This window comes from Physeter macrocephalus, chromosome 21, assembly GCF_002837175.3.
Source record: "Physeter macrocephalus isolate SW-GA chromosome 21, ASM283717v5, whole genome shotgun sequence".
Lineage (NCBI taxonomy): Eukaryota > Metazoa > Chordata > Mammalia > Artiodactyla > Physeteridae > Physeter > Physeter macrocephalus.
Window position 1 is genome coordinate 59497819 of NC_041234.1, and position 13275 is coordinate 59511093.

A 13275-nucleotide genomic window follows, 5' to 3' on the forward strand; every position below is an offset into this window, starting at 1 on the left:
CCTACCTAGGGAGACAAAATACCTGTATGCAGAAAACTATAAGACACTGATGAAAGAAAATAAAGATGATAACAACAGATGGAGAGATATACCACATTCTTGGATTGGAAGAATCAATACTGTGAAAATGACTATACTACCCAAAGCAATCTACAGATTCAATGCAATCCCTAGCAAATTACCAATGGCATTTTTTACAGAACTAGAACAAAAATTTTTTAAATTTGTATGGAGACACAGAAGACCCCGAATAGCCAAAACAGTCTTGAGGCCAAAAAAACGGAGCTGGAGGAATCAGACTCCCTGACTTCAGACTATACTAAAAAGCTACAGTAACCAAGACAATATGGTACTGGCAGAAAAACAGAAATATAGATCAATGGAAAAAGATAGAAAGCCCAGAGATAAACAAATGGGACCTAATGGAACTTCAAAGCTTTTGCACAGAAAAGGAAACCACAGACAAGATGAAAAGACAACCCTCAGAATGGGAGAAAATATTTTCAAACGAATGAACAGACAAAGGATTAATCTGCAAAATATATGAATAGCTCATGCAGCTCAATATTAAAAAACCAAAAACCCAATACAAAAATGGGCAGAAGACCTAAATAGATATTTCTCCAAAGAAGACATACAGATGTCCAAGAACACATGAAAAGCTGCTCAACATCACTAATTATTAGAGAAATGTAAATCAAAACTACAATGAGGTATCACCTCACACTGGTCAGAATGGCCATCATCAAAATCTACAAATGGTAAATGCTGGAGAGGGTGTGGAGAAAAGGGAACCCTCTTGCACTGTTGGTGGGAATGTAAATTGATACAGCCACTATGGAGAACAGTATGGAGGTTCCTTAATAAACTAAAAATAGAATTACCATATTAGAGACTGTCATACAGAGTGAAGTAAGTCAGAAAGAGAAAAACAAATATCGTATATTAACACATATATGTGGAACCTAGAAAAATGGTACAGATGAACCGGTTTGCAGGGCAGAAATTGAGACACAGATGTAGAGAACAAACGTATGGACACCAAGGGGGGAAAGCGGCAGGGGGCTGGGGTGGGCGTGTGATGAATTGGGCTATTGGGATTGACATGTATACACTGATGTGTATAAAATTGATGAGTAATAAGGACCTGCTGTATAAAAAATAAATGAAATAAAATTCGAAAATTTTTTAAAAATGACCCCAATGCTCACAATGACCCCAACTCTGGCCACACACTAAGCCCTGACACCTGGCACAGGGTGAGGTTTAACCCCAGTGGCAGACAAGCCCTAAACCTTAGTAGTCCCTGGCCATTTGCTCAGGCCCCAAATTCTCCCATGAACCCAGTCCTTTATGTGGAAATTTAAGCCTCTCTAGCCCTGCTACAGTTCCCAAACTTAGCCCTACTCTCCGAAACTTTACCTACAAAAAACCCACTGGGTTTTCTATGAATTCTTACTACTAGAATCTAGAGGCACAAGAAAACAGATGGACTAAACAGATGGGAAAGGCCCCCGAATGGTAAGGTTCTTGATGCTGGAAGGTCCCTTAGAGAGCATCCCACCTCACCTCCTCATTTTAAAGCCAGGCCCAGAGAAGTTAATATGTAACTTGCTCAAGGTCACACAGTGAGTCCACAGCAGAACCAGAATGGGAACCCAGGCCTCCTCTCAATCCAGTGCTCTGTCTGTCCTGCCTCCCTCATAGAGAGTAGGGAGCATCACTCATCTGGTAAAACAGCTCCCAGAATTTCCTTTGGGACCCCACTTTTCCCCTGTTCTCTACCCAGGATTTTGATCAAATCCAATCCACACAGCACCAAGTATTCCCATGGCCCTGTGGTCAGTTGCGGGCTAGACTCAGGAGCCAGGCGAGGCAAGGCAAAAAAATTTAAAAATAAAATAAAATTTATATGGTTAGTGTTTCTTATCACCCAGATCATTCAACTGACACAAAATGAATATCTGAACTCTCACACAGCAGAAATACATAATGTTTTAAGTCCCAATAACTCAGGCCACAAATTAAATCAAATCCTTGGAAGTGATTCTAGGTTCCTTATTCTGCAAAACTTTAGATTCCCCTTTCTAGCCACTGAAGTTGACTGCCTAATGTAAATCACATTAACATCGAGCACTATATTTTTACTGTCTTTCCTTTAAAACTGTACTTCTTGGCTCATTTTTTAAGATTAATTTTTATTGGAGGATAGTTGATTTACAATGCTGTGTTAGTTTCTGCTGTACAGCAAAGTGAATCAGTTATACATATACATACATCTACTACTTTTTAGATTATTTTCCCATATAGGTCATTACAGAGTATTGAGTAGAGTTCCCTGTGCTATACAGTAGGTTCTTATTAGTTATCTATTTTATATATAGTAGTGTGTATATGTCAATCCCAGTCTCCCAATTTATCCCTTCCCCCTTCCCCTTTGGTAACCATAAGTTTGTTTTCTACATCTGTGACTCTGTTTTGTAAATAAGTTCATTGGTACCATCATTTTTTAAATTAAAGTTAGAAAGGTAAATATTTAGCAATAACCCTATATATATGTCTATGTGTTTACATTGGCTACACATGTACACATACATACATACACACACACATTTTTTTTCCTCCTGTGTTGTGGGGCATGGTATTTCCCTGTTAATTTATTAATACTGAAATACACACTTACCCATTGCCTTTGTATTTCCTTACACTCTATCATTTATAAACTAGCAACATAAATATTACTACGCCTTAGTGCATATGATCTGCAGATAAAGCTCTAGATGATTTTTTTTTTTTAGATCATAGGTTCACCACATCTGTCACGGGCTTTTTTTCCTATTTATTTATTTATTTATTTATTTATTTATTTATATTTATTTATGGCTGTGTTGGGTCTTCGTTTCTGTGTGAGGGCTTTCTCTAGTTGTGGCATGTGGGGGCCACTCTTCATCGTGGTGCGCGGGCCTCTCACTATCGCGGCCTATCTTGTTGCGGAGCACAGGCTCCAGATGAACAGCCTCAGTAACTGTGGCTCACGGGCCGCTGCTCCACGGCATGTGGGATCTTCCCAGACCAGGGCTCCAACCCGTGTCCCCTGCATTAGCAGGCAGATTCTCAACCACTGTGCCACCAGGGAAGCCCTCTAGATGATTTTGATAGAAGTTTACATTTAATTACATTCAAAAGTAACATAAAAGTTATTATGTAAATTACAAAAGCTAAAATGACAACATTTTACCTCCCATCTTGTTAATGAGAACTGAGATTATTGTTACAACGTCAGTATCTGCAGAGAAAGTTGATTTTTACATAGGACATTTCAAAGGAGAGTCTTGGACAAACCCAATTTTAATCTCTCTGCTGGTACCTATCTGAGCAAAATTCACTTTAACCGGTTTCAGGGGGAAAATAAGGACATGAAGAATGATTTTATCCACAATTAAATAAGAAAAGAACAGTGCTTTCCTTATTTTCCACTTCTTTGCATCTACACAATACACAGCTGACCTAACATGAGGCACACTGGGTCATTAAGCCTTGATTCTGCTACTTGTTAGTTTTATGGCCTAGTATAAATCATAATAACCTCTACAGGTCTCAGTAGACTTACCTATACAATGAAGGTATTATAGAATACTATCTCTGAGGCTCCTTCCAGGTTTAAACAAAATCTACAATTCTATGAAAATATCTATAGAAATGATAATCAAAATAACAACATCGATAGAGATGTCTACTTTAGTCAGACCCTCCCTAAAATCTTAAGAACTCTCTTCTGTATAACTAGATCTTGCAAAGCGAGAGACTAGGATTACAGGCCTTGCATAGCATGGCCTAATAGCTAAGCAGTCTTTTAAACTAGTTAGAAATTTCTGAAATAATTTACATGCAATCCTTTTTGAAAGCCAGGAAATAGATTTTAAATGACCTCAGTTTATCCTTTTAGTTAAATATTTTCTCATTAGATCTCCTTTCTACTCTGAAGTTGAAGACAGTCTTATTTAATTCAGAGGATTCTATATTTAAATAATCCAGTTACTCATATACTGGTAATAAAAACTTCATCCATTACACTTAAAATGGGTAAATTTCATGGCATGCAAATTATGCCCCTATAAAGTTGTTAAAAAAAAACTTTATGGGGGCGTCCCTGGTGGCGCAGTGGTTGAGGGTCCGCCTGCCAATGCGGGGTACGCGGGTTCGTGCCCCGGTCCGGGAGGATCCCACATGCCGCAGAGCGGCTGGGCCCATGAGCCATGGCCGCTGGGCCTGTGCGTCCGGAGCCTGTGCTCTGCAACGGGAGAGGCCACAGTGGTGGGAGGCCTGCGTACCACAAAAAAAAAAAAAAAAAAAAAAAAAACTTTATGGATAAGAATTTCTGGCAAGAAAATCTGGCCTATATTTTGAACTGTTGCCGTTTTATTAATAATTGGATTTGCTTATTAACTTACCTAAATACATTTCTTTAATTGACAGATTTTCTCCTTTCATATTATTCTCTCTCCTTATAGTCTAAAAATGTAGCTTAATAAGTTAACATGAGTACTTACTTGGCAAGAATCTGCTTCTCCCTCTTCCATTGGCTCATCAACCATTTTAAGACCATTCACCTGAAAAATATTGTTCAAAAACTGAAGTTCAAGAGTAATAGAACAAGAGTAGTAACTAAGAAAAATATGACCCTAGGCACTGCCCTTCACAATTTAACAAGATCCACACTTACTGAAACACAAAAGGACAAAGGACACATAGAAGGTACTAAAAAAGGAACATTACTAATATGATTTCCAGATTGTCTTTGAAAATCCTTGAATTTCAGAGCTGAGTATTCATTTCATATTGTTTAAAGCTGTGCTATGGTGAATGAACATATACTAAACATATGACCTGTATACATTCACTAGGACTGTCCTGAACCAAATATATATGAGACAGGAAAAATACCACGGAGGAAATTTATTGTGAGGATATATTCAAAGCAAATTAGGATGGGAAGAGTTTCATATAATTGCACTGTTGTGAATTCCTTTCCTTTCGATCAGTTCAATTAAAATTTGAGTTACTCTACAGAAGAAATAATAAACTATAGGAGAAAAATATAAATGGCCATGGAAACAAAATTATTTCAAAATACAAAGCTTACTGTATAATAATACTCTTCAAGCAATACTTCAGGAAGGAGTAAGCATAGAGAACTTAGATCAAGGGTCTGCAAGCTGTAGCCCATGGGCCAAATCTGGCCCACTGTTTTTATAAATAATATTTTACTGGAACACAGACACATCCATTTATTTCCATATTATCTATGGCTGCTTTCTCACTTCAACAGCAGAGTTGAACAGTTGACAGAGAACCTATGCCTGCAAAGCCTAAAATATTTACTGTTTGGCCCTTTACAGAAAAAGTCTGCCAACCACTGATCCAAGATGTTTGAAAATTAAGCAACAGCAAGATGGTCTAAAAAATAAATTTTACCACTGTCTATTTATGCGTCCACAGAAAATTTTAAAAATATTAAAAAAGAAAGAGAGAAGAAAAAAGTAAATTAAATAGAGCTTCTGGCAACAGCCAAGATGGAATAAGACTATCTCTCCTCTGATTATTAACTAAAAACTCTGGACAAAACACAAAAAGCAACTACCTGAGGACTCTGAAAACTAAATAATAGCAAGCAGGTTAGGAAGGGAAATCAAAATTTGAATAGTAACTAGTACTCTGGTGAGTTTCTTGGGTTTATTTTTCACCTTTATCTCTTGATTTTGACCCAAGGAGAGACTGAGTCATGGAACGCCTGTATGAACAAAATTTCCGAGAGAAATCCCACTTTCTAAACAGAGGACCAGAAAAAGACACACTTTTGAGCTGGTGAGCATAAGGAGAACCCTAATTTTTCTTTTTTTCCCACTTTTTTTCCCTTTTTTGACTGTCATTCCTGCTCCAAGGCAAGCCTCATTCATGAGAAAACCTCTCTCTCTGGTCAGAGGAACCAGAAAAAGAGGCTCATATAAGAATAGTATGGGGGGTAATCCCTGTTGTTGTTTTTTTCACTCTCTCCTTCACTTCACCCCGACAGGCAGCCCCAACAGTACAAAGCTACGTAACAGCATGAAAGGCTAAGACTATGAGAGAAATTCAAATTTCTGGTCAGAGGAACAAGAATAAAAGGTCCATGTCAACTGGAGAATCCGTAGAGGAAATCATGGAAGAGATCAAATGGGAAAAGGATATTCCCTAATTCTGTGTATGAACAGACACAGTCCTGGCCTCAACAGCAAACTGCACATGTGTGGAATAGAACCAAAGAAGTCTAACAAAGGCTTTGAAAATGGAACTGCAATATCAATCACTGCTCAAGTCTCAGACTAAACCACTGACTTAGCACAGGCACTAAGTGGCAAATGCAGGGTGCTGACCCAAACACTCTGAAAGCATATTTAACATTGGAACCATCATCCAGAGAGGGAGAGATAAAACTTGGGAGTCTGAACCTAACCACACAGACTGTCTGCTGAAACAATCAAAATCAGCAGGTATCAATTCCAGGACAACTCCAATGTTGAAATAGCTAACACGGACTTTAAGCAGCTATAATAACTATGCTCTTTTGGGTGAAAATAAACACACTTGAATGGGAAGATTAAAAGTTATAGGCAGAGAAAAAGAAACTATTAAAAAATCAAATGTAAATAACTTTAAAACTAAAAATTACAATGTATGAAATATTTTTAAAATACTGGATGGGCTCAATAAAAGAATGGAGATGGCAGAGGAAATAATAAATGAAGACAGATCAATAGAAATTAACCAATATGAAGAAGAGAGTGAAAATGATTAAGAGCAAATGAACAGAGTCTTAGAGACATGTGGAACAATATCAGAAGATCTAAAATCTATATCATTAACATCACAGAAAAAGAAAACAGTAATACAGAAAAAATTAAATAAATAATGGCAATTCAATTCACATAAAATGTTAAGAGGAAAGTCTGTAGAGACAGAAAGTAATTCAGTGGTTCCTTAGGGCTGGGGGATGGGGAGATGGGGGTGATAGCTAAAACTATAGTAAAAGCTTTCTATTTGATGTGACAAAGAAGTTATAAAATTGACTGTGGTGATAGTCGTACATATTTGTGAATACTGTATACTAAGTATACACAAGGTTGTCCATTTTAAATGGGTGAATTATGTGGTATGTGAATTATGTTTCAATAAAGCTACTTTTTTAAAAAAGGCTGAGAATTTCCCAAATTTGGTGAAAAATATAAATTTACAGTTTTAAGAAGCTCAGTGAAACCCAAAAAGTATAAAGTTAAAGAAAGCCACCTCAAGACATACCTGAATTAAACTACTCTAAGTCAAAAGAAAAAAGGAAGAAGTTTTGAAAGTAATGAGAGAAAAACACATTACATAGACATCAACTTAAATAACTGCAGACTTCTTATGAGAAATCATGGAGGTCAGAAACCAGTAGGAGAATATTTACCTGAGATAAATGGAAACTTATGTTAACACAAAAATATACATGAATGTGTATAGCAGCTTTGTTCATAACTTTTTTAGAAACATTCTAGATGTCCTTCAACGTGGAGAAAGAATAGAATACTACTCATCAATAAAAAGGAAAAGACTATTGATACTTGTAACAACATGGATAAATTTTAAATGCTGACATTTTGTGCTGACAGAGAATCCAAACCCAAAAGGCTAAATATTGCATGATTACATGTATATGACACTGAAAAATGCTATAGGGAAAGAATTCATATCACTGGTTTCAGGGGAAGGGGAGAGAGGAAAGGGGAATACTATCCAGCAATGAAAAGGAATGATCTATTGATATATTCAACAACATGGGTGAATCTCAAATACATTATATAGTAAATGGGAAAAAACAGCCTCAAAAGGCTACATACTGTATGATTCCATTTATAGGACATTCTGGAAAAGGTAAAACTATAAGGCATGGAGAAGGGATTAGCAGTTGTCAGAGGTTAGGCCCAGGGGTAGGCACCAATGGGAATTGCGGGGGGTGGCAGGGGGGAATGATGGGACTAATCTATACCTTGATTGTGGTGGTGGTTACACAACTCTACGTATTTGTCCAAGCTCAGAACCTTACATGAAAAAGAGTGAATTTTACTGTAGGTAAATTTTAAAATTAACTTATTAAAGAGTAATTTACCCTGCATTATTTACTTGACTAGCATCTTTCTTCTAAAATCTCAACAAGAACCAAATAAATGATGGTTCATCACCAATGATGTCCTTATCTTACTTGACCTTGCTGTAGCATGTCACAGTTGACCAACCACTCTCTTCTATTTGCGTTTTTGTGATACCATACTTTAATTTTCTTTTACTCCAATTTCTTTGCTCTTTTCAATATCCTTGAAACACTGTAGATCCTCACGAAATGGACTTGGCTCACCTTCTCATCTCGCTCCTCATTCTTTCCCCAGATAGCTAATTTACTGACATGACTCACATTTACTCAGACACTACCCTTCTGAGCTCCTGATCCATATAACGAACTGCCTACTTGACATTTCCACTTGCTCATCTCACATGTCTCAAAAATAACCAATACAAAAACAAATTAGTGAACTCCCCCCACACACACATAAATCTGCTTTCCTCCAGGGTTCCTGATTTCAATAAACAGCATCATTATTTATCATTTTAACTCAAAAGCACATATAGACTATGCGGGATGAAACAAAAACCACGGTAATGAATTCATCACTAGCATATAGGAAAAGGCACATTCAGCAAGAGAGTCCACAAATCAATATTAAGACAGAATACTGATAATTGAAATTTTACTACAAAATCGCTCTCAGGATTATCCGTAGAAAAAGGTAATACTGCTTTCCTCTATTACCTCAGTTACTGGTTACTTCTAATTCATACCATCTTATGATTAAATTAGCATGAAGCATAAGAATATTAATTCCTATAAAGGACCTCAGTATTCAGTGATATTTACTATAAATTAAGTCATTTTTACCTGCATGAAAACAAAAACATTTTCAGAATTCTCTGGGACGATAAACCTTTATTTCAAAAATAAAATTTATAATTTGAAAAAACAAGCAGATAGGCTGTTTTCCCCAATTAAGTGCCAAATAGGGAAGAAAAAATTTCCTACATAAGATTCTGAAAAGCTTATCAACAATTATAAAGACAGTAATAATTTACTCAAATACTCAAACCCAAGTGAACACCCTCTCATATCAGAGCCTAGTGGATAATTTGTTTAAATTATTTTCATCCTCTCAGAAAATAATTAAATAGATCACTTTAAAAGATTCTGGACAAATAGAAATACTAAACTGAGTCAAAGTACTCATCTGATCTCAGAAAATCATATAGGTCACCCCAAAACTATCATTTTCTTACTGCTAATGACAAAAGCAGCTCATCATGGAAAATTAAACTGAGAAAAAATATTTTCCCTTCAGTTCCTTAGAATTGGAGGTAGTGCGGGAAAATGAACACGTAAGTGCACAGAGTTTTGTAAAAAGACTGCAATCTGGCCATGCTAACACTATTAAGCATACATATGTTTCGTCATAACTTGGTGTTAACAGATATACTGAAGAAAGAAGTAGCGAGATAAGCAAGGAAGAACAAAGTACAAGGTAAGCGAGAAGTATGGGTGATGTAAATCATTAACAAAACATACATAGGACACCAGTATTCACAACAAATTTGATAGTATTATAAACTTTCAAGTAGTCTCCAGGACCCCCAAATTCCACCCAGTAGCAAAAGTCCTATATTTATATAGTACCTAATGTTAAAAATGTTTAAGAAGTTCACATATAAAGAAAATTTTCTCTCTCAAATAAGCTTCATGTTTACAGGTTAGCTGCTGACAGATTTAAAAACAAGAGTTCTTCAATTATTTTCACTTCATTTAAATAGCTACAGCAAATCAGATCTAAATTTGGAGGTGGGTCCACATCTGCCTAAAACAAAGGTCTTTGTCTGTATATAGGCATACCTCAGAAATACTGCAGGCTCAGTTTCAGACTACCAAAATAAAGAGATTATTGCAATAAAGCATGTCACACAAATGTTTTGGTTTCCCAATGCATATAAAAGTTATGTTTACACTATACTGTAGTCTATTAGGTGTGCAATAGCATTGTGTCTTAAAAAACAATGTACACACCCTAATTTTAAAAAATAGTTTATTGCTAAAAACTTCTAACCATCATCTGAGCCTTCAGTGAATTGTAGCAGTAACATCAAAGATCACTGATCACAGATCTTGGCTGCAGACATGCCATCCAGACTAAGGAAGACCCAAACACTTAAAGGCCACGTGAGCCATAGCCATGACTGCACTGGCAAACACCAGAAGTACCCAGAAGGCCAGGGTAATGCTGGTGGCATGCATCAACACAGGATCAACTTTTACAAATATCATCCAGGTTACTTTGGGAAAGTTGGCATGAGTTGTGAAAAGAACTATGTCAGGAATGAATGACATGTGACCTGAGGACCTCCATGTTTGCTGTTCATGCTGGACTTTTGCTGAACGCTCTAAATTAAAACTGCTGAATAGTTCCTGTGCTGCTAAAAGGAAAGAATAATGCTGAGAACTGGATTTGTTCAGGACTAAAGAAAACATACCTTTCCCTAGTAATGAATGAGATGCATTTCAAAACCCAGTTGTATGTAAAGAACAATTTTACCCTCCAATCCAAATTCTTGGTAAACAACCTATGAAAGCCTATGTTAACTGCCCTTTTTATCCTATAAAAAACCCTGTTATTTCCTTCCAGTGGGACACTATTCTGGGTTCCTCCAGAATCTGTGATCCCCGAATTGCAATTCCAAGACCCCAAATAAACTGTCTTTTTGACTCTTTACAGTTCATGGTCCTTTTGGTTAACATTTTTGGTGTCAGAATTGGGATCCAAAGCAGTCTTCCTCCCATCTCCAAAGCCGCCATGGATTCGAGCAAGATACTTGCATGATCCCCTTGTGCTCTGTGCCCTCCCCAGTGGCGTTGGGTCTGGGTAATAAGTCCTCTCAGTCCCAAACCTCCCTCCTAGGTTGAGAGTCAGGCCCATATTCTGGGTGTCTTTTGTTTGGTCAATCGCTTAAGGGCTTGCTCCCTCTTGGTGAGTGCACTATAATGGGATGTTCACAGTCTAAGACTGTTTTGGGGGAGGAGTCTCACCCATCTGGGACTCCAGCTGCGTACCTGTACAAAAAGTATGGTGCTGCCTCTTGTGCTTACCTAGATGAATGACAATGGTATACCAGAGATAACATCTGGCTACAATGGGGAACTTCTGAAATTTCAAAATTGGTCTTTTTATGTGCACAATTAGAAGCTAAAGGGTTTAAAACTAAACAAATAGATTGGGTAGCCTATTTCAATTAGTACATTGAAGCCTCCCAGTGAGCTCATGAAACCCAAAAGGACTGCAAATCTAAAACTGCTTCAGGTCGGAGGCGAGAAGATGGCGGAAGAGTAAGACGCGGAGATCACCTTCCTCCTCACAGATACATCAGAAATACATCTACATGTGGAATTTCTCCTATAGAACACCCACCGAACGCTGGCAGAAAACCTCAGACCTCCCAAAAGGCAAGAAACTCCCCACGTACCTGGGTAGAGCAAAAGAAAAAAGAATAAACAGAGACAAAGAATAGGGATGGGACCTGCACCAGTGGGAGGGAGCTGTGAAGGAGGAAAGGTTTCCACACACTAGAAGCCCCTTCGCGGGTGGAGACTGCGGGTGGCGGAGGGGGAAGCTCCTGAGCCGCGGAGGAGAGCACAGCAACAGGGTGCGGAGGGCAAAGAGGAGAGATTCCCGCACACAGGATCCGTGCCAACCAGCACTCACCAGCCCGAGAGGCTTGTCTGCTCACCCGCCGGGGCGGGCGTGGGCAGGGAGCTGAGCCTCGGGCTTCAGTCTGATCCCAGGGAAAGGTCTGGAGTTGGCAGAGTGAAAACAGCCTGAAGGTGTTAGTGCACCACGGCTAGCCAGGAGGAAGTGCGGTTGAAGTCTGGAGCTGCCGAAGAGGCAAGAGACCTTTTCTTCCCTCTTTGTTTCCTGGTGCGCGAGGAGAGGGGTTTAAGCGCGCCGCTTAAAGGAGCTCCAGAAACGGGCGTGGAGCTACCAAAGAGACAAGAGACTTTTTCTTGCCTCTTTGTCTCCTGGTGCGAAAGGAGAGGGGATTAAGCGCACCGCGCGTAAAGGAGCTCCAGAAATGGGTGCGGAGCTGCCGAAGAGACAGGAGACTTTTTCTTGCTTCTTTGCGTCCTGGGGTGCGAGGACAGGGGATTAAGGGCACCGCGTAAAGGAGCTCCAGAAACGGGCGCGAGCTGCAGCTGTCGGCACGGACAGCAGAGACGGGTGTGGGACGCTAGGGTTGCTGCTGCTGCCACCAAGAGGGCTGTGTGCGAGCACAGGTCACTCACCACACCGCCCCTCCCGGGAGCCTGTGCAGCCCGCCACTACCGGGGTCCCGGGATCCAGGGACAGCTTCCCCGGGAGAACGCGCGGCGCGCCTCGGGCCGGTGCAGCGTCATGCCGGCCTCTGCCGCCGCAGGCTTGCCGCGCATCCGTGCCCCTCCCTCCCCACGGCCTGTGCCAGAGCCCCTGAATCAGCTGCTCCTTTAACCCCGTCCTGTCTGAGCGAAGGGCAGACGCCCTCGGACGACCTACACGCAGAGGCGGGGCCAAGTCCAAAGTTGAACCCCAGGAGCTGTACGAACAAAGAGGAGCAGGGGAGGTCTCTCCCAGCAGATTCAGAAGCAGCTGATTAAAACTCCACAATCAACTTCAAGTGCCCTGCATCTGTGGAAAACCTGAATAGACAGCGAAATATCCCAAGTTGAGGAGGTGGACTTTGGGAGCAAGATATACTATTATTTTCCCCTTTTATTCTTTTTGTGAGTGTGTATGTGTGTGCTGCTGTGTGAGATTTTGTCTGTATAGCTTTGCTTTCACCATTTGTCCTAGGGTTAGACTGACCCGTTTTTTTTAATAGAAATTTTTCTTCTGAATAATTATTTTTTATTTTAGTAACTATATTTTCTCCTACTTTATTTTGTCTTCTCCCTTTCTTTCTATTCTTCCTTCCTTTCTTCCCTCCTCCCTTATTTCGTCCCTTCCTTCCTTCCTTTCTTCCTCCTTTCTTTCCTCACTTCCTTCCTCTTCCTTTCTCCCTTTCTTCCTCTCTTCCTTCCTTCCTTTCTTGCTTTCTTCCTTCCTTCATTTCTTCCTTCCTTTCTTCCTTTCTTCCTTC

The 13275-nt window shown here is 39.4% G+C and overlaps 1 protein-coding gene across 2 annotated transcripts in view; it reads right to left on the reverse strand.

Annotated features, from left to right (window-relative positions):
* The window catches only part of RPS6KA6 (ribosomal protein S6 kinase A6), a 159729-nt gene that overhangs the window by 117971 nt on the left and 28483 nt on the right, over positions 1–13275 (reverse strand). For both annotated transcript variants that reach the window (XM_024129500.1, XM_024129499.1), the window contains exon 2: positions 4551–4610. In XM_024129500.1, the coding sequence (XP_023985268.1) occupies positions 4551–4610 (60 nt within the window). The remainder of the gene's footprint in view (positions 1–4550; positions 4611–13275) is intronic.